This window comes from Narcine bancroftii, chromosome 10, assembly GCF_036971445.1.
Source record: "Narcine bancroftii isolate sNarBan1 chromosome 10, sNarBan1.hap1, whole genome shotgun sequence".
In the NCBI taxonomy this organism is placed as follows: Eukaryota; Metazoa; Chordata; class Chondrichthyes; order Torpediniformes; family Narcinidae; genus Narcine; species Narcine bancroftii.
The window spans coordinates 29,932,752-29,954,752 of NC_091478.1; the positions used below are offsets into that span (position 1 = coordinate 29,932,752).

Below are 22,001 nucleotides of genomic sequence, written 5' to 3' on the forward strand. Positions count from 1 at the left end.
ATTCCCTCCTCAGGACCTCATCCCTGCTCCTCTCTGTTATTGATCTGCAAGTGGAATACGACATCTGGTTGCTCACCTTCCCACTTGAAAATTCTATGGACTTGATCAGAAAGGTCCCTGACTCAGACAACATCTATTTGGGAGCCTTGATTTTGTTCACAGAATCACCAACGAATGAATCCCCAGTCACCATAACTCTCCTCTTCTCTCCCTCTTCCCTTCTGAGCCGAAGAGCTAGTCTTCACACCAAGGATGTGACCACAACAACTTGTCCCTGGTGGATCGTTTCCCCCCCCTCCCCCAACTCCCCCCCCCCCAACAGTATCCAAAACAGTATACTTATTTTTAAGGGGTACAGCCACAGGGGTGCTCTGCACTGTCTGCCTATTCCCCTATCCTCTCCTAACAGTCACTCAGCTACCTGCCTCCTGACGTTTGGGAATGACTATCTCCCTGGAGCTCCTCTCTATCACTGCCTTTGCCTCTTGAATGATCCAGAGTTCATCCAGCTCCAGTACTCTAACTCGGTCTCCAAGGAGCTGCAGCTGGATGCACCTCTTGGAGGGAGAATTGTGCTCTCCCAGCTTTCCCATATCCTGCATTTGGAGCATTACACTGCCCTTGCTGCTGTTTCCTTTACGTATTCTTAATAAATATGTAAAGATTTTAGCTGGCCTTAGCTGACTTGAAAGAAGCTCATCCTTAGCTGCTGCTAACTGAAGCTTCGTGAGCCCAAAGCATCAAAGTCCCACTCCTATCCTGAGCCACTCACACAATGGCCAGTTTGCACTGGTCGCTCCACTTGAGCTTCCTCTCTTTTTATTTGTCATTGCCACTTTTATGTAGTACTCACTCCCATCAATCACCATTCTGTTTAATGCTTGTCCTCTGCTCCCTTTTTAAACTTGCTTATCATAAGCCTGGTTCTGATACTTTAGTCTCTGAGTCCTTCACCCCTTCTCTCTCTGCGATGGTCCCAAAACGACTCACTGATAAAACTAATAAAGTTGGTTATTAAATGCGATTACTTATGTATGAATGCTTCTTTGGCATGAGTTGCCTCGTTCTGAGAGCTGGAAATGCTATTGAATGTTGTACTTGGTAGAAAATGTGCCTACTTTTAATCGCATAATGAATTAAAGCCCACCTTGTCTATGTTGTTCCTGTTGCCAGTGTAAACCAGTTCCATTTGCCGCATGAGGTCCCTGCCTCTACATGTGTCTGTACAGACAAGTGTGTCTAACACATCTGTTTTCATCATCTCCCCTGGCAGGATATTACAGTAAGAGGGTGTAGATGGGCACTTGAATATGAAGCAGATGGAGAAATATATTCCAGATGCAAGCAGCAGATTTTTAATTTGGTTTGGACCATCATGTTCGTCACAGATGCAAGGGCCAATCAGCCTGATCCTCTGCTGTGCTATTCTCTGTATATAAATGAGAGGTCTGTGATGTAATGTGAACCAAACTGAATTATTTGTGCTGATAGCAACAATATGGAGTATAGATATCATGAGGCATAATTCCAAATAGCGACTCAATACTTTCTTGTTTAGAAGCTTCGTGCCACTCTTCCCTTATTTAACTCTCCTCAATGATTAACCTGAATCTGTCATCTTGTATTCGTTGCCAATCAGTGCAACACTGTTTTTGCACAAAAGACAAGGAGACTTTTCTGCATCATTATGAACCTGGGTCAATCTGAGACAGACAGACAATGCAACCCTCTCTTCATTCACTGAAGATCAGTGAATAGTACCAAAAATGAACAATATTCTTGCTTTATCTTGTGTCCATGTTAATCTCTGGTGAAATTAACCACTGTTCAATGTCATATTTGATGTGATTTGTGGTTTATCTCATTAATTTGCATATATTTCTAACTTGAATGACTATATTTGTCACAACAGACCCACTTGATAACATTGTTTGACCACAGGCATAACTGAATAGAGTTCTAGTTGCCACATTACAGGAAAAAAATTCTGAATTCTGGCACAGAACAATTGACAAGATTGTTATTCAACATAATTGTGTCTTAAAATGTTTAACCACAGGCAGGTCCTTGCTGTTGCAGCAGACAGAGATACTCAATGAAATTATCTCCCAGTCTATGGCCAGTCTCCCCAATGTAGAGGAGGCTGCATCAGGAGCACTGGATGTAGTAAATGACACCTACAAATGAAGTGTTGTTTCACTTGGAAAGAACTGTATGAGGCCCTGAATAGTGATGAGGGAGGACGTTTAAGTGCTGTACATGTGTACCACTTCTTGCGATCACAGGAGTAGCTAGCAAGGGGGGCGATTGGTGGGAAGGAATTGCTGCACAAGGAAGTCATGGAGGGAGTGATATTTATGGAAAGCAGATAGGGAAGATGTATCTGGTGGTGGTATTCCACTGTAGGTGTCAGAAATTATGGAGAATATGTTGGATCTTTGTGCTGGTGGGGTGGAAGGTGAGGATAAGTGAACCCTGTCCTTGTTACATGATGGGGCTGAAAGGGACCAGGCAGATATGCGGGAAATGGAGGAAATGCGGGTGAGGGCAGAATTAATGGCAATAGAGGGGAAACTATGTGTTCTGCAGAAGGACAATATCTCAGTCCTGGAATGGAAGGGCTTGTATAAAACAGAAATCTTCAGCGCAGTACAGAACCTTTGTCTCAGTGTTGTGCCAACTCAATAACCTATTCTAACAACTGTCTAGAATTTCCCAACCTCCTAACCGTCAATTTTTCTCAGCTCTATGTATCAATCTAATGGACTTTTAAAAGATCCTACTGTCCCTTCCTTCACCAACATGGCCAGCAGTGCATTCCATGTACCCACCACTTTCTGTGAAAAAACTTATCTCCCCCCCCGCCCATACCTCCAAGCTCCTTAAAATTATAATCTCTCGTGTTAGCCATTTCAGCCTAGGGAAAGAGCCTCAGGCCATCCACATGATCATTGCCTCTTCATAATCTTGTATACCTCTATCAGGACAGCCCCTCATCCTCTGTTTCTCCAAGGAGAAAAGACCAAGTTGACTCAACCTATCCTCATAAGGCGTGCTCTCCTATCCAGGTGGCATCCTTGTTAATCATCTCCTGCAGTGAGATGACAAGAATGGAACACAATATTCTAAGTGGGGTCTAACTAATGTCTTGTATGACTGCAATATTACTTCATGGCTCTTGAATTCAATCCCACAGTTAATGAAGGCCAACACACACCATATGCCTTTTTAACAACGTTGTCAACCTGTGGAGCAATTTTGAGTTTCTGTCTCAGTTTGTCCACCCTGCTCAGAGATGTCCCGTTATCATGGCACTTTGCCTTCAAATTTGACTTTTAGAAATGAACCACCTCTTTTTTTCTGAGTTAAACTCCATGTGCCAGCTCTGCATCCCTCTGTAGCACCACCAACCTTTGTGTCATGCACAAACTTGCTAACCCACCCTTCCACTTTCTCATCCAGGTCATTTATAAAAATCACAAAGAGTAGGGGACCTAGAACAGATCAGTATGGAACACCACAGGTCACTGACCTCCTTGCAAAAAAAACAGATAATCTACAATCACCCTCTACCTTTTAAAAAAAATATTTTATTTTTCATTTTTTAAATAAATATTTCTAATAAATCTTCTATATCACAATATATTAAACTTTACAACAAAAAAACAAAGAAAGCCCCTCCCCCACCTCCTACAAAATATAAATCCACACACCATCAGAGCTCACATTTATACTATCCATAAAAAATTGATGTGGGGAAGTCACATCTGTAGCAGCATCTGTTATCATTATTATAATTGGGCCCCTCTATGTTCCAAATTTGGCTGCCATATCTTTACAAGTATATCATTCTTGGTTTTTTTTTTAGATTGTATGTAATTTTCTCCATAAATATACAACTATTCATCTCTGTGGTGCATCATGCTATGAGTAAGGGAGAGTTGGACTTCTAAATTATTGCGATACACTTCTTAGCCACAGCTAAGAATATGGGTAGAGCTGCAAAATGCAAGGGGGCAGAAGACATTAGTGGGAGTTGTATATAGACCACCTAACAGTAGTAGAGGTTGGGGATGGCATTATACAGGAATTGGAAATGCGTGTAACAAAGGCAAGGCAGTTATAATGGGTGACTTTAATCTCCATATAGACTGGATGAATCATATTGGTAAGGGTACTGATGAGGATGATTTCTTACAAGGTATATGGGATAATTTTCTAACCCAGTATGTTGAAGAACCAACAAGGGAACAGGCCATTCTAGACTGGGTTCTGAGTAATGAGGAAGGGTTAGTTAACAATCTTGTTGAGCGAAGCCCTTTGGGCAAGAGTGACCACGATATGGTGGAATTTTACATTAGGATGGAAGTGACAGGGTTCTGTAACTCAGGTTCTGAACTTAAAGAAGGGTGACTTTGAGGGTATGAGATGCGACTTGATTAAGTTAGATTGGCAAATGTTACTTAAAGGATTAACTGTAGAAAGTCAATGGCAAGCATTTAAGGATCACCTGGATGAAATACAGCGTTTGTTCATCCCAGTTTGGAAAAAGAATAACTCAAGGAGGGTAGTACATCCTTGGATAACAAGGGAAATCAGGAGAATATCAAGTGTAAAGAGAAAGGGTATAGACTAGCCAGGAAAGACAAAATACCAGAGGATTGGGAGAAATTCAGAGTTCTACAGAGCAAGACAAAGGGATTAATCAGGAAAGGCAAAAGAGATTATGAGCGAAAGTTGGCAGGGAACATAAAAAATGACTGCAAAAGTTTTTATAGATATGGAAAGAGAAAGAGACTAGTAAAGACAAATGTGGGACCCTTGCAGTCAGAAACAGGTGAATTGGTAATGAGGAACAAGGACATGGCAGACCAATTAAATAACTACTTTAGTTCGGTCTTCACTAGGGAAAATATGAATAATCTTCAGGAAATAATAGGGGACCATGGAGCTAATGTGACGGAAGGACTGGGGAAAGTAAGTGTAAGTTATGAGGTTGCGTTGGATAAATTGAAGGGATTAAAGGCAGACAAGTCCCCAGGGCCAGGTGGTTTGCATCCCAGAGTGCTAAAGGAAGTAGCCCATGAAATAGTGGATGCATTGTTGTTAATTTTTCAAAACTCTTTAGATTTTGGAGTAGTTCCTGAGGACTGGAGGGTGGCTAATGTAACTCCACTTTTGAAAAAGGGAGGGAAAGAGAAATCAGGGAATTATAGACTGGTTAGCTTGACATCGGTAGTGGGGAAAATGTTAGAGTCAGTTATTAAAGATGTGATTGTGGCACATCTGGAAAGTGGTGAATTCATTGGTCAGAGCCAGTGTGGTTTTATGAAGGGAAAATTGTGTCTGACTAATCTTATTGAATTTTTTGAGGATGTAACTAGTAGAGTGGATAGGGGAGAACCAGTAGATGTGGTTTACCTAAATTTTCAGAAGGCTTTTGATAAGGTCCCACACAGGAGATTACTATACAAACTTAAGGCACACGGTACAGGGGATATGGTATTGAGGTGGATAGAGAATTGGTTGACAGATAGGAAGCAAAGAGTAGGAATAAACGGGTACTTTTCGGAATGGCAGTCAGTTACTAGTGGGGTACCACAAGGCTCAGTGCTCGGACCCCAGTTATTTACGATATATATTAATGATTTAGATGAGGAAATAGGAAATAGAAAACAGCACTTCCAAGTTTGCAGACGACACGAAGCTGGGTGGGATTGTAAGCTGTGTAGAGGCTGTTAAGAGTGTGCAGGGAGACTTGGACAGGTTGGGTGAGTGGGCAAATGCATGGCAGATGCAATATAATGTGGATAAGTGTGTGGTTATCCACTTTGGAGGAAAGAATGGGAGGGCTGAGTACTGTCTTAATGGTATCCAATTAGGAAAAGGGGAGATGCAAAGAGGCCTGGTGTCACTGTGCATCAGTCATTAAAAGTGGGCAGGCAGGTGCAGCAAGCAGTAAAAAAGGTGAATGGTATGTTGGCGTTCATATCAAGAGGATTCGAGTACAGGAGCAGAGAGGTATTGATGCAGTTGTATAGGGCCTTGGTGAGACCTCACCTGGAGTATTGTGTTCAGTTTTGGTCTCCTTATCTGAGGAAGGACATCATTGCCATGGAGAGAGTGCAGAAAAGGTTTACCAGATTGATACCAGGGATGGCGGGACTTGCATATAAAGAAAGGCTAGAGCGACTCGGCTTGTTCTTGCTGGAGTTTAGATGATTAAGAGGAGATTTAATAGAAACGTTCAAAATTCTTAAGGGATTTGACAGGCTGGATGCAGGAAGATTGTTCCCAATGTTGAGCAAGTCTAGAACCAGGGGTCACAGTTTAAGGATAAAGGGGAAGTCCTTTAGGACTGAGATGAGGAAGAATTTTTTCACTCAGAGGGTGGTGAATTTATGGAATTCTCTGCCACAGGAAGTGATTGAGGCCAGTTCTATAGCTATATTTAAGAGAGAGTTAGATTTAGTACTTGTGAGTAGGGGGATCAGGGGGTACGGAGAGAGAGCTGGAACAGGGCACTGAGTGGATGATCAGCCATGATCAAAATGAATGGCGGTGTAGGCTTGAAGGGCCAAATGGCGTACTCCTACACCTATTTTCTATGTTTCAAACACCAATCAGTCCAACATCTTTCTGATATTACAACACCTAAGTCCAACTCCCATATCTCTCTCGACCTTTGTAAACCTGGTTTTGCCCTTTCACTCTGGAGAGCATGGTACATTTTTATAAATTTGGGTGTATTCCCCAGCCAGATCATTGTTCCATTTCATTAACTTCAGGTAGGACCAATGTTGGCCCCCATCTTTCTCTCTGTAGAAAAACAGAAGAAAGTTTCATTAGCTAATCCATATTTCTGTTTTAGTTGATCAAAAGACACGAGTCCCCTCTGCATAGCAATCTTCAATGTATTTTATTCCTTTGTCATACCAGGAGTTTAATATTCTGTTACCTATATTCATAGGCAACAACACATTCTTACATAATGGTGCTCTTAATGATATCCCTGCTTTTTTCCCCCATACTTTCTTGCCATACTCTAATTATATGTTTTAATATAGAAATAACCATCTTTTTTGTTATTGACTTAACACTCCACATAGATAAAATCCTTCGCTGCCCCCTCTTTCATTGAGTTTAGTCCCATTCGAATCCAAGGTGGGGGTGGTGGTGGGGTGGGGCTGACTTCCTCAAAAAATGATGAAAGAAATCTGGCTTGTGCTGACAAATAATACTTTCTAAAATTTTGTAGCCTTAGACCTCCTACCTTATAATCCCACGTTAATTTTTCCAGTAAAATTCTCAGCGCCTAATTATTCCATAGGAATCGCCTAATACAATTATTTAATAATTTAAAGAAACTTTTCAGCAAAGAAATAGGCAGCGATTGAAAAAGATTTTGTCATCTTGGCATCACTTTCATTTTGACACAATTAACCCTTCCAATTAAAATAATCGGCAAATCTTTCTATTTCTGCAAATCCTTCTCTATCTTCCCCAACAGGGGAGTATAATTTAATTCGTACAAATTTTGTAGGTTATTATCAATCATGATTCCTAAGTATTTAATTCCATCTACTTTCCATTTAAATCAACTTCCTCTTTGAAGCTTTCACAATCAAAATTCGTTAATGGCATTATCTCACTTTTGGTCCATATTAATTTTTATAACCTGATACTCTTCCATATTTTTCAAATGTTGTTTGCAATTTCTCTAGAGACGCAGCTGGATCAGATAAATATAATGGGACATCATTAGCAAAGAAGCTGATTTTACGTTTTCTTGTCCAACTTTGAAGCCTTTAATATCTGGATCTCTCCTTATAATCTCCACCAGTGGTTCATTTGCAAAAATAAATAGTGCTGGGGACAGGGGACACCCCTGTCTATTCGATCTTCTCAGAGGGAAACTGGTGACAATTGACTAATAGTTATAATTTTGGCTTGAGGTTTATGATCGAGTTTTTTAATTCAATTTATAAATACTCTACCTATTCCAAATATCTCCAATGTTTTAAATAAAAAAGGTCATTCTAAGCAATCAAATGCCTTTTCTTCATTGAGAGAGACTGTTGTACTCGAATTCAATTTTGATTCAGCCATATGTATTATATTGTATTATATAGTCTTCCTTAACAAATCCCATCTGATCTGTCTGTATCAATTTAGGTAAATATTGCCCCAGTCTATTAGCTAGCTCCTTTGCCAATATAATCAGCATTCAAAAGTGAGATAGGTCTATTTGATGAGGTTTTTAATGAGTCCCTGTTTTTGTTGAAAAAGAGTCCAGAAGAGTCTGAGTCTCCTCTACCCAGTCTAGCATTTCCATTACAATAGGTATCAACTAATCCTAAAATTGTCTATAAAACTTGGGTGGGAACCCATCCTCTCCCAGAGACTTATTAGCCTGCAGAGTGTTCAGAACCTTCTCAATTTCTTCTCTTGTGAAAGGGGCGTCTAACTGCATCTGTTATCTCGCTTCTAATTTTGGAAGCTCAACGTTCACTAGGAGCTCATCCATCTCATTATCATCTCCTAATAATTCTGTTCTATATAGTTTTGTATAGTATTGCCTAAAAATATCATTAATCTCTTTTTGGCTGTACATTAAAATATCGATTTCTATTTTAATTGCATTTATCATCCTTGATGATTCCTCTGACGTCACTTGCCAGGACAAGACCTTATGTGCTTGTTCTCCTAATTCATAATATTTTTGCTTAGTTTTTAAAGTAATTTTTCCATTTTATACATTTGTAATGTGTTATATCTGTTTTCTGTTCTCTGAGTCTATATTTTTCTTGTAATCCCATCCTCTGATATTCTTTCTCCAGTTCTGTTATCTCTTTCTCCAAACCATCCAATTCTACATTATAATGTCTTTTAAATTTTTTTTTGTATAAGGAATGATTTGCCTTCTCAACTAAGTTTTAAGCATATCCCATATCAAAAAGCTGTTATCGGTGGAAGAGAGATTTGACTCATAAAATAGTTCTATCTGTCTCCTAATAAACTCACAGAAGTTTGTCCTTTTCAACAATGTGGCATTAAGACGCCATCTGTACACATTTTATCGTTTTTCCACGATCGCAATAGTTAAGGATAATGGTGAGTGGTCTGACAGTAGCCTCACCAAGTATTCCGTTTTTACCACTCTGCTTTTTAACTGTGCAGACATTAAAATTAAATCATTCCTTGTATGTGAATCATGGACCCTTGAGTAGAACAAATAGTCTCTCTGTGGGGTTGAGCTGCGTCCAGATAACAATCAGATTTAAATCTTTCATAAATTATAGTGATGCTTTTGCAGCCTTTGCCCTTGTTACTGTTCTCGCTGATTTATCAATTATCGGATCTAGACAGAAATTAGAATTCCCCCTAACCAACATATCTTGTCTACCTTCTGCCACTTTAAAAAATATATCCTTCATAAAGCCTTCATCATCATAATTTGGAGCGTAAATATTCATAAATGTCTAGGATTCTGCATAAATTTTACAATGTGCCGTTACAAACCTTCTGGCTTGGTCAATCGATATATCTTCTACTATTACTGGGACATTCTTATTAATTAAAATTGCTACTCATCTCACCTTTGAACCGAAAGAAGACAATATTACTTGCTCACCCATCCTCTTTCTAATTTAGCACAGTGTATTTCCTGCAGGAAAACTGCATTTGCTTTTAGTTTTCTTGAAGTATGCTAAGACTCTTTTTCACTATCTCGTTTAGCCCATTAACATTCAAATTCATCAATTTGAACATTCTATCCATACCAGTTTTTAAACAAATATTGTTCAGCGATAAAACCTTTTTGATTATTCAAATAGTACTGATTTTTCCTCTTTAAAAAACATATATAGAGCCCCTGCTCTGACAGAGATGTAAATAAGAAATCCCAGAAGCCCGCAAATAAAGCCCGTGGAATCCTCCAAGAAAGAAGAATACATCCCTTTAGTGCCATTTTGCAAAACTGCTCCATTCCCAGCACCACTATCCCCCTTAGACTGGGGTCTCCACCCTGCTATTATTTTTTAACAGGCTCTCGAGTTCTCCGTGCAAATTTCCATATCATTTAACAAAAAATACAAGACAGTTAAGAAAATATACTTTTTACTTGGTCCCATTGTGAACATTCTTCTTAATCTTCTTGTTTAGTATCTTTAATCTTTTCATAATCTTCATAAAAATGTATCTACTTCTTATTAGTCTTGATAAAATGTTAATTACCATCCATTGTTTTGACCTTCAGTCGCAGGATATATCATCGAATATTTTATATGCTTTGCCTTTTTATGTCATCGAACTCCTTCCTTTGTTAAATCAAAATTGGGCTAAAGTCCTGAAAGAATAGCACTTTTCCATCGTCGATCTCAAGTGGGCCACTCTGTTACTTGGAGTAATCAAATGCTGCTCTCAAAACTACTTCTCATTCCCAGTCGCTCAAAAGTCTTACCAGAAGAAAGGTGCCAGGGTCTCTGGAAAAATTGGTCTGGGATTATAGCCTGGGCAGATTACGAATACTACTGGGCAGCCCGGTTAAGATGCATCACTTTCCTCTTCGATGGGGAAGGTGTACCATCCATGGCATAAATTGACCTGTACGTGATAGGTGAGCAGGTAGGAGAGGACCTTATTTATAAATGGGACACTAAATTGCTAACAGAAAAGAAAGGCAGCCCCATATTAAAACAAATAATTCTTATTTGGAATAAAATTAACCAATATGTGGGAACCAAAGTGGGGCTGTCTCCAAAAACACCCCTGACTCCAAAAAGATAATACCATTGATGGAAGATAACAAGATCCTGGACACCTGGCATCGTAATGGTGTCAGGTGCGTAGAGGACGGATACGAGTAGGGGCAGCTAATGTTGTTTGGACAATTTAGGAATAAGTATAATTTATCAAATAAGATGTTCCACTCCCACCTTCAGATAAGATCTTTTTTACAGGACAAATTAGGTCTGACTATGGCCAATGTGCAGTGACACAGAGACCATAATTCGAAGGGGTAGCATGCAGAAGTTCATTTCGGCAATGTATTTCTTGCTCCAAACGGAACGCCCGAAGCCAGGCCTTGATAAGTTGTGGCAGAGGTGGGAGTCGAACTGAGGACTAACGATTGATGAACGGTGCTGGTCCGATTACTGTCGGATCAGCATGAGCTGTAGTCATCAATGCGCAGTACAGGCTGGTGCAACACATTATTTTGCACCAGCTGTACCTGACGGCACAAAAATTGAACAGATCTAAACCCGAACTATCAGTTTTTGATGTGTCATTGCAACAGGGACTCTTGTGCACGAATCCTCGACTTTCCAAGGTGGTATTGGGCCAAGCCCTGGGGAAAAAAAAATCATAGGCAAAGAATTCCCATAGGACCCAGAGCTCCCTCCCTGTTGGGAAACATAATGGATGTAAGACTTACAATGAAGCTATCCATATTTCAAATTCAATTTGTTATGATTGCATTGGCTGTGGCCAGGAAGTGCATAGCAGTTACCTGGAAGTTCAACTCCTACTTGGAGCATTGAATGTTGGAACACAGAAATGCAGATCTGTGATCCCCTGGAGAAAATTACCTCCAACCTAAGGAAACAATATGGTACCTTCTTGAAGGTCTGGCAGCCCTACTTAGTTCAAGTTGTCGTGTGAACTGCTGTGCGTCGCTGCCCTGCCCTTCTAATTTGCCCCTTCATTGGTGAGGGAGTGGAGGGGGTCCATCCTGTTCCAGCCAAGGAACGCTACAAAAAAGGAAGACAGCCTATGTGCTAACTGCCGTGACACGACAAACCCATAAATCCCTAAATATAAATTTCATACCTTTGTTGTGAGTGTTTTGGTCATTATGTGTAAGTATAATTAGTTTGGTGTTCAATGTTTAACATTGGGTGGGGGGGGGGGGGGTGGAGAAGGGGTGTAAAGCGCATTGAAAGAACCAAAGACTTGTTGATCCATCAAAGGAGTAACCAAGGGTACTTACATATGCTTGCCTTTTTCAAGGAGATGTGGAGCAATCCATGCTGCAAGCCCCCACAGGCAAGGCTCCTCAACTCTTCCTCCACTTCATTGGCAACTACAATGTTGCTGGCCTCCTGCACAAATGACGATCTAGTCAACTTTATCCACCTTGCTGCCAACCTGAATACTGATCTCAAATTCACTTGATCCATCTCTGACAACATCCTCCTCCTGCTCGATCTCTCTGACTCCATCACAGGAGACAAACTACAGGTAGTCCCCAACTTTCGACTGGGTTTGGTTGTTACAGACTGGTCAGATCTCGAAATGGATGCAAGTCAAAAATTCACTTTTATCTTTTGTCAAATACAACACTGAGGCCACCAAGTCAGCTCTCACGAGAGGTTGGCCATTCCTGCCATAGGCATTATTTTCCATAGATAATTTTTATATATTTATACAGACGCGCTTTGGAATGTCAAACTTGAAGGTGGACTACATTGTTAATGACAGAATTCTTAACAGCACTGAGGAACAAAGGGATCTTGGGATTCAAACCCTAGACCCTTCAGCGTTGCCACACAGTTAATAGGTGGTTAAGAGGGCATGTAGTGTGCTGGCCATCATTACTCGGGGAACTGAGTTCAACAGATGTGTTCAAACTCTCAGGGTATCACAGAAAATACAGTGTTCAATTCCTGTCACCTCATTATAGGAAGGATGTGGCGGTTTTTAAGAGGTGGCAGAGGAGATTTACCAAAATGTTGTTTGGAATGGAGCACACATTGTATAAAGCAAGGTTGACCAAGCTCGTGCTTTTCTTTCTGGAGCTAAAGAGGATGGGAGGTGACTTAATAATACAAGATTGAGAGACATAAATAGTGTGTACAGCCAGCACTGTTTTCTTGGGATAACAATTGTAAATACTAGAGGACATCTAGAGCGTGAACATAGAACATTACAACACAATGCAGGCCCTTCAGTCCATGATGTTGTGCTGACTGATAGAAACTTACTTAACAAACTAAACCTTCCCTACATAACACCCATAACCCTCTATTTTTCTTGCATCCAGGTGCCTGTCTGAATCTTTAGTATACTTATTGTACCGGCTTTCACCACCACCCCTGGCAAGGCATTCCAGGCACCCACTCTTCTCTATGTAAAAAAAAAATCCTTTGTGTCTCCCCTAAAACTTTTTCCTTTTGCTACTCTCACTGTGGAAAAAGGTGTTGGCTGTCCACCCTATCTATGCCTCATAGACCTCTATGAAGTCACCTGTTTATGATGAGTGTAGGAAAGTTTAAGGGAGACATCAAAGATATTTACTGTATTTCCTCCACACTGAGTGTGGTGGGTGCCTGGACTCATTTGCCAGGGGTGGAGATGGAAGCTGGTACAATAGGTACATATAAAAAAACTCCGATAGGATACAAGAAAAGTAAAGGGTAATGTGCAAAGTAAGAATTCTTAAATGAATATCTGATGGTGGAGGTGTAGCAATTGTTCCTGACTGTAGTGGTATGAGTCTTGTGGCATCTTCCCTGATGGCAGCAGTGAGAACAGAACTTGCCCTAAGTGGCGTGGATCCTTGATGATTGCTGCTGCTCTCCGATGAAAGCATTTCTCCTGCCTCTCCTAATGTCCACTTCCACTACTTTTTTATTTAGGCGCATACCTGCTATTTGCTCATACCTTGATGAAGGGCTCACACCCAAAATGTTGATTATCCTTTACTCCTGCAGATGCTGACCGACCTGCTGAGTTTCTCCAGCTGTTTTGTGTATTGCGTAGAAGAAACTAGAGTTAGTTATTCTCCTTTGAATGGAGGAAGTTATAAGGGTTTCTTGTAAACATATCCACGAAGGGTACAGACATACAGAATAATTTCCATTGGCAGAGGGATTGGGGACTAGGAAACCTCTAGAATAAAGATGGCAAAGAAAAATGCGATGAGAGGAAAACAGCTTTACACAGTGAGTGGTTGGGGGCAGCATTCAAAATGGATTGAATTAGAGTAGCCAAGAGGGGGATAGATATATAACTGAAATTTTTTAAAAATTGCAAGACTTGAGCAAAGAGTGGATAAGTGTTTGGAATACACAAACGTGCCAGGGTCACAGAGCATCTATAGGAAAAAAAGGATAACCAGTGTTTCGGATGAGATCTTTGTCAAGGGCTCAGTCCTAAAACTAGTTACCATTTGCTTTCTGTAGATGTTGCATGACCTACTGAGTTTCCCCCAGCATGTTTGTGTGTTGCACCACAATCACAGCTTCTGCAGACTGTTGAACTGGATTGTTTGGACCATTGGTGAGGCCAAAGTTGCCTATGCTACACTAATCATTCTATGATTAAGTAAATTGTATGGTGACTTGACTGTGTGGAAGTACATTGTTCATTTGGCAATGATTAACCATTTATGTAATCCACTCTAGGCTCTGGTACGACTGCCACCCATGATCTCTCAGTGTGTGGAAGTGCTCCGGTTTTTTGAACCTCGTCCTGAGGATTTGAATCCACCAAAGGAGTAAGTACAGAACTGAAAGTGTCATCCCCACAGGATGCTGACGGCAACTCAAATTGTGCAAAGTGATGTAGTTTAGAGTCATAGCGTAGTACAGCATAGAAAAAGGTTATTTCGGCCAAACATCATGTTTGTCCACAAAAATTATATCTGCCCGCACTATGCCAAATCTCTCAATGCCCTGTTCGTGTTGTTGCCATGTCATAGATGTTATTGTTCCTGCCTCCATCACCTCTTGTGTGAGCTTATTTCATCAGTTTATCAGTGAAATAAAGGAGACTGCAGAGGTTTGAGGGAGTTGCTGGCCAAATTTGATGGTAGAGCAGCAGTGGCTGACGTTTCTGAGCTTAACTCAGAAGGCACAGGACAAATTCATCTCAAGGGTGAACAAGTGAGTTTGAGGTGACATGGCTGACAGCGTAAAAGCAAAAGGGATGGTCTGCAATACCGCTGAAAAGATTAGTGGAAAGCAAGAGGTTTGGGATGCTTTTAAAAGCAAATCTAAGGACAACTAAAAGAATAAGGAGACAAACTATGAAATCTGAAGATAAGCTCACTAAAAGAAGATGTGAAAAATTTTTTTCAGATATATAAAGAGCAAAAGAGAGGCGAGGGAGCCTCTGGACTGCTGGCAGGTGATGCTGGGGAGATAGTAATGGGGGATAAGGAAATGGCAGATGAATTCCAAAAGTATCTTGCATTGAAGTTCACTGTGGAAAGCTGCTGCAGTAACACAGAGGTTCGAGTGTCAAGGGGCAGAAATGGATGTAGTCACTATTGCTAAGGATAAAATGTCTGAAGGTGGATGTCACCTGGATCAAATAAACTACATACATTCCAAGGTTCTTAGAGGTAGCTGAGGAGATGGTGGAGGTTTTCAAAATGATTTTTAAAGAGTCACTGGATTCCAGCATGATTCCCAAGAACTGTAAATTTGCAAATGTCACTCAACTCTAAGGAGGGAGGGAGACAAAAGGCAGGAAATTATAAGCCAGTTAGTTTGACTTCAGTAGATAGCAAGATGTTAGAATTTAATACCAAGGATGATGTTTTGGGCACTTGGAGGCACAAGACAAAATAGGCATAAGTCGGCATGGTTTCCTCAAGGGGAAATCTTGCCTCTCATACCTACTGGAATTCTTTGAGTTAACAGGAAAGACAGACAAGGAAGAGCCAGTGGATGGAGTTCACTTGGATTTTCTGAAGGCCTTTGACAAGGTGCCACACATGAGGATGCAAAGCAAGATAAGAGCAAATGGTAATGAAGGGAAGGCATGGCATGGAGGCAGAGAGTGAGGATAAAAGGGGCCATTTCTCGTTGGTTGGTGTAGACCAGCAGTGTTCCACAGGACTCTGTTCCGGGAACATTTCTCTTCACAAAACGCGCATCATTAATTTAGATGATGGAATTGGTGGCTTTGAGGCCAGATTTGCTGATGATACAAAGATAGGAGGAGGAGCAGGTATCATTGAAGAAGCACCGCAGAAGGAGAGATAGGGTAGAAGATGGAGAAAGGAAATGGCAGATGGAATACAGTGCAGAAAAGTGTATGATCATTCACTTTGGTGGAAGGAATAAAGGGGAGGTATATTTTCTAAATGGGTAACAAGTGCAGAAATCAGAGGTGCAGAGGGACTTGGAGTTCTCATGCAAGATTTCCTCAAGGTTTACTTGCAGATAGTCAATGGTAAGGAAGGTAAATACAACGCTTGCATTAATTTCAGGAGGGATAGAATTTAAAACCATAGATGTAATGTTAGTATGATTGCACTTGGAGTATTGTGAGCAGTTTTGGGCTCCTTATCCAAGGAAAGATGTGTGGTCGTTGGACAGGGTACAGAAGAAGTTCACTAGAATGATCCCTGGAATAGGGTTATTATGAGGAGCATTTGATAGCTCTGGAACTGTGCTCAGTTTAGAAGGATGAGGAGGAATCTTATTGAAAGCTATCAAGTACCTAAAGACCTGTATAAAGTGGACATGGAGAGGATATTTCTTATGGTGGGGGAGTCTGGGACCAGAGGGCACAGCCTCAGAAATCAAAAACATCTCTTTAGAACAGGGATGAGGAGGAATTTTTTTTTTTTTAACCCAGAGTGTGGTGAATATATGAAATTTGTTTCCACAGACAGCTGTGGAAGCCAAATCATTAGGCATATTTAAGATAGTGGTAGATATTCATAGTAAACTGAGGAGTGTACCAGGGAATACAGATACATAATTCCCTGGAAGTGGCATCATAGATAGATATCGTTATAAAGAGAGCTTTTGGCACAATTGGCCTTCATAAATCAAAATATTGAGGGTAGGAGGTTATGGTAAAGTTGTATAAGATAGCCAAAATTGGAGCATTGTGTACCTAGTCACAGGAAAAATATCAATAAAATTGAAAGAACGTAGAGAAGATTTACTGGGATGTTGCTGGGATTCAAGGAACTGAGTTACAGGGAAAAGTGAACTAGGCTGGGAGGTTATTCCCTGAAGTGTAGAAGAATGAGGGGAGATTTGATAGATGTATACAAAATTATGATGGGTTAGATAGAGTAAATGCAAATAGGCTTTTTCCACTGGGTTTGGTGAGATACAAATTAGAGAACCTGGGTTAAGGGGTGAATGGGGAGATGTTTAAGGGGACATTCTTCTCACCGAGAGTTGTGGGAATATGGAATGAGCTGCCAGCTGAAGTGGTGAATGTAGGCCAATTTTGACATAAAAGAAAATTTTGCTGAGTTGCAGACCCTCCCTTTTGCTTTTATGCTGTCTTTGACTTCCCTTGTCAGCCACGGCCACTGTATCCTCCCTTTAAAACTCGTTCACCCTGAGATAAATTTGTCCTTTGTCTTCTGAGTTAAGCTCAGAAACTCCAGTCACTGCTGCTCTACTGTCATCCCTGCTTGGGATAGATTCTAACCTCTGAAGTCAGAGTAACCTGCCTATAATTTCCTACCTTTTGTTTTCCACCCTTAATAAAGTGTGGAGTGACTGATGGAATAAAACCACCAAGTCAAATGGCCATCTGTAATATTGGCTCAGGTTGTTCTTCCCCTTTGTTCCTTTTCCTCTAAGTAGAGAACATGACATTGTGGGCACATCTTCCTTTTCTGCATTTTTTTTCTCCATATTCTCTAACGGCTCCCTTATTTGCACTCTCTTTTTATTCTCTTAGAGATATTCCCAACCCCCGCTGCCTTTCAGTTAACACTGTCTCCTTCACAGTTCTATCGGAGGGTCTTTGACCTAGAGCATTAACTCCGTTTCTCTTCCCATAGCTGTGACCTGACTTAACGAGTCCTTGTTTTAGATTTTCAGTATCTGTGCTTTTTCTGACTTTCACAATTTTCTAATGGTTGTTGCTCAGAGATATGTAACTTGAAGTTAGGCTTCAGAAGGGTCAAGGATTGTTGGTCATTGACCTAAACCATCGCTATTTTTCAGTCAACATAGTTAAGGAATTGCATCTTTTTATTTGTGTGTAAATGATTTGTATTATAAACTCTCTTTACTGTTTCAAAGAAATTGAGTGTTGGATGAAGGAAACAAATTATAAGAACATGAGAAATAGGAGCAGGAGTCGGCCATCTGGCCTGTCGAGCCTGCTCTGCCAATTCAATGTGATTATGGCTGATCTGATGATAGGCTCATCTCCACTTACCTGCCTATTGCCCATATCCCTTATATAAAAAAAATCTATTCATCCTAGCCTTAAATATATTTGCTGAGATAACCTTCAGTGGGTAGCGAATTCCATAGATTCACCACCCTCTGGAAAAAGCAGTTCCTCTTCATCTCTGTCCTAAATCTACTACTATGAATCTGGAGGCTATGATCAACTGGAAATCTAGACTAGCTTGTCATCAATAGAATGATGGTGACAATCGTCCACTTGGATTGTCGTTTACATGTATACACTGCCACCCAGTGCTTATGTGGGTATGTTAATGTTTGGAGTCTATTTTATCCCATTTGGGTGGTAAATTGGGCCATTTCAGAACAGTCCAGGGTATAAACGCAAGTGTAGCATTTGTTGCAGTTACTGAGGGGAAAAGTCGTGGGAAGGGATGAGTGGATGAGGGAGTCCTGGAGGGAGTGTTCCCTACGGAAAGTGGGCTGTATCTCCTCCTTCACAACCATTTGGGGTCTTAAGCAATCCTTCCAAGTGAAGCAACTCTTGTGAATCTGTAGGAGTCGTTTTCTGCATCTGACACTCCTGACGTGGCCACCTCTACATTGGACAGAGATGGATGTAGATGGGGAAATCATTTCGTTGAGCACCTCGCTCTGTCTACTGCAACAACAAGGACCTCCCAGTGGCAAACTAGTTCAAGCACAAGGCCTCATGCACTATCAAACCGATGCCACCAGCAAATTGGAGGAAAGGAACCTTGTATTCAACCAGATGGCATTAACATTAACTTCTCCAATTACTGTTGACCCCCTCCCTATCCCTCTCTCCTTTCCCATCCCCTTACCTATGCTCTCCCTTCTTAGCCCTCTGCTCTCTTCCCTAACACTTCACAGCTTCTTTCCCTTGTAGTTCTCACCTGTATCCACCTATTACCTCTTAGCTGTCAACCTTCCTCCCTCCTCTTCTCCTTCCCCTAAATTTTTTATTCAGGTGTCTACTTCCAGATTTCAGATGAAGGGCTCAGGCCCAAAATATTGGTTACCCTTTATTTCCTTTCTCTGCTGTATGACCTGACGAAATTCTCAAGCGCATTTGTGCATCGCACTTGACACCAGCATCTGCGGACTTCTTGTACCCTGTACTGTTGCAGCAGTACATCCCTGCTCTTAAATTCAACCCCTCCAGCAATGAAGGCCAACATCCCATTTGCCGCCTTGATTACCTGCTGCACCTGCAAACCAAGTTTTGCCAAGTACCTCTAAACATCAGCTTTCACCATTTAAATAATAATCTTTTTCAGGTTATAAATTGAATCTTCAAAAGAGTGAATGTTATCCCATCAACAGAGCAGCTCTGCAACTTAACCAATCAGACCTGCCTTTTCAGTGTAGTTGATCAGGTTTCATGTACCTAGGTGCAAATATCACACACACATATAAAAATTTTTACTTCTCTTATTGACCAGGCAAAATCAGATTTTCAGAGATGGAGCAATTTACCCATCACTAATGGACAGAATAAATGTAGTCAAAATGTACTTATTGCCAAGAGTTATTTACTTGTTTCAAACCATTCCTTCATTTCTTCCAAAATATCTTTTCACCTCATTGGATAAAATAATTTCCTCCTTTATTTGGAGTAGGAAATCGCCAAGGTCTGAAAAGCACTATTGCAAAACTTTTACTACTGGGCAGCACATATAGCAAGCTAAATTGCTGAGCTCTCCTGATGTAAACTGGAAAAGTCATCTTGTAAATCGTCAACTTTTGCCGCCATGGTATATTCTTCATTACCCACAAAACCTCAAACCACACCAATAACCCAGTGGTGCTCTATACGTTAAAAATTTGGTACCAGATTAGTCGTCACTTTAAATGGGCTGCGGCATCCGTTCAGGGTCCCTTAAATAGCAATCACTTATTTTTTCCTTCAGTCACTGATTCTTGTATGGCAAACTAAAGGTATCAAATACTTGCAAGATCTTTATGCAGATGGAATGTTTAGCAGCTTCACCTCTCTGTCACACACATATGGCTTATCTGCATCACATTTATTTTATTGCTTTCAGATCCAACACTTTATTTCAAAGTATTTCACAAACTTCCCTCAGGTACCTGCCAAGCAACCTTGGGAAGATCTAATATCAGCTAATCCAGGAGTGAGAGGGACAATTTCAAAAAGTTCCAGTTCTATTTTCTCAATTAAAAGTCATTCACTTTCCAAAATAAAGACAGAATGGGAACAAGAATTGGAAATGGAACTTGAGGAGAAACTTGGGAAGAGGCTATTGAGATCATTTGTTCTACCACCTCCTGTGCTTGTTTGGGAGTCAAAGGAGCTGCAACAGGGTTCACTTTTCAAAATCCAGACAGTCAGCCATTTATTCTGAAATAGAGGACAAATGCATTCGGTGCAATGGCTCCCCTTGCCACCCAAGTCGTTTTTTTTTTTCATCAGGGCCCTAAAATACAAGGGTTAATTTTCTCATAATTTGGGCATATAGCTTGTAATAGGCCATTTCAGCCCTCGAGTCCATGCCACCCAATTTGCACCCCATTAACCTACATCCCCAGTACATTTTTGAATTCTGGAGCAAAATCTTCAGCTCACTGTCTGAAATATTTAAAGTCAAATTGCAACCTTGCCCATTGATTGCAATATTTGGAATCTCCCAAATTCCATGCAGAAAGACACGATAGAATTTGCATCCCTTATAATGTCACACTGGAAGTCTGACAGGGGTCCTTCTATTACATATTGGATTAAGGATATCAGTTTTTTATTAAACTGGAGAAAATCAAATACACGTTAAGAGGGTTCACTGTAATTTTTTTTCACAAATGACAACCCTTTATGTATTTTTTCTCTAAATTATGAGTGCTTATGGAGTAAAAGATTAACTGAGACATTTGTACCAGTGCAATCTGTAATATACTGATGATACTGTCAGGGAGTTGGGTGTCAGGGCATGTATCTGAGGGTGTAGGTGAACATTGGTGTATAAGTATGTTGGTTTTTCTGTTTTTTTAAAATAATGGGAGCACAATGTGTTCAAAGATGTTTTTGATGCTCAATAAATATGTTGGGGTAAAAATGATCTGATCTACTTTGAGAAGACCTGGCAACCTCCTTTTATATCTTCTCTACACTCTTCACATTTTATTGATATCTTTCCTGTAGTTGGGTGACTAAAATGGCATACAATACTCCAAATGTGACCTCACCAATGTGTGATACACCTTCACCATAACATCCTAACTAATGTACTCGGACACAGACTGGGAGATTGTTTGGTTGAGTACCTTTGTCTGACTGCTGTAATAATGGGGACCTTGCAGTGGCCAACCATTTTAATTCTGCACCTATAACCTCTTGCCTGTTAGCCTGTGCTCCTCCCCCTGCCATTCTTCCCTTCTCCCCTCCACTTTTTTTATTTAGATACTTACCTGTTTTTTGCTCATACTTTGACAAAGGGCTCAGGGCTGAAATGTTGGTTTTTCCCTGTGGACACTGCAGGACCTGCTGAGTTTCTCCAGCACTTTTGTGTATTACACGACAGTCAGAACATCTGCAGTCCTTCCTGTTTAACTCCAATTCTCAATACTTTAATTAATGAAAACCAACATGCCGAAAGATTTCTACCTGTGACACCACTTTCAGGGAAATGTGTATCTGAATTCCAGATCCCAGACTTTTCGCGCCCTCCCTTTTACTGTGTGTATCCTACTTTGGTTACTCCTTCCAAAGTGTAATACCTCACACTTGTCTGCATTAAACTCCATTTGCCATTTTGAAGCCCATCTTTCCATCTGGTCCAGAACCCTCTCCAAGCTTTGAAATTCTTTCTCGCTGTCCAATACCCCTCCAAATTTTGTGTC

The 22,001-nt window shown here is 40.7% G+C and overlaps 1 protein-coding gene across 2 annotated transcripts in view; it reads left to right on the top strand.

Moving 5' to 3' along the window:
* The window catches only part of sh3pxd2aa (SH3 and PX domains 2Aa), a 205,028-nt gene that overhangs the window by 52,399 nt on the left and 130,628 nt on the right, over positions 1–22,001 (top strand). For both annotated transcript variants that reach the window (XM_069900483.1, XM_069900484.1), the window contains exon 6: positions 14,409–14,500. In XM_069900483.1, coding sequence (XP_069756584.1) covers positions 14,409–14,500 — 92 coding nt within the window. The remainder of the gene's footprint in view (positions 1–14,408; positions 14,501–22,001) is intronic.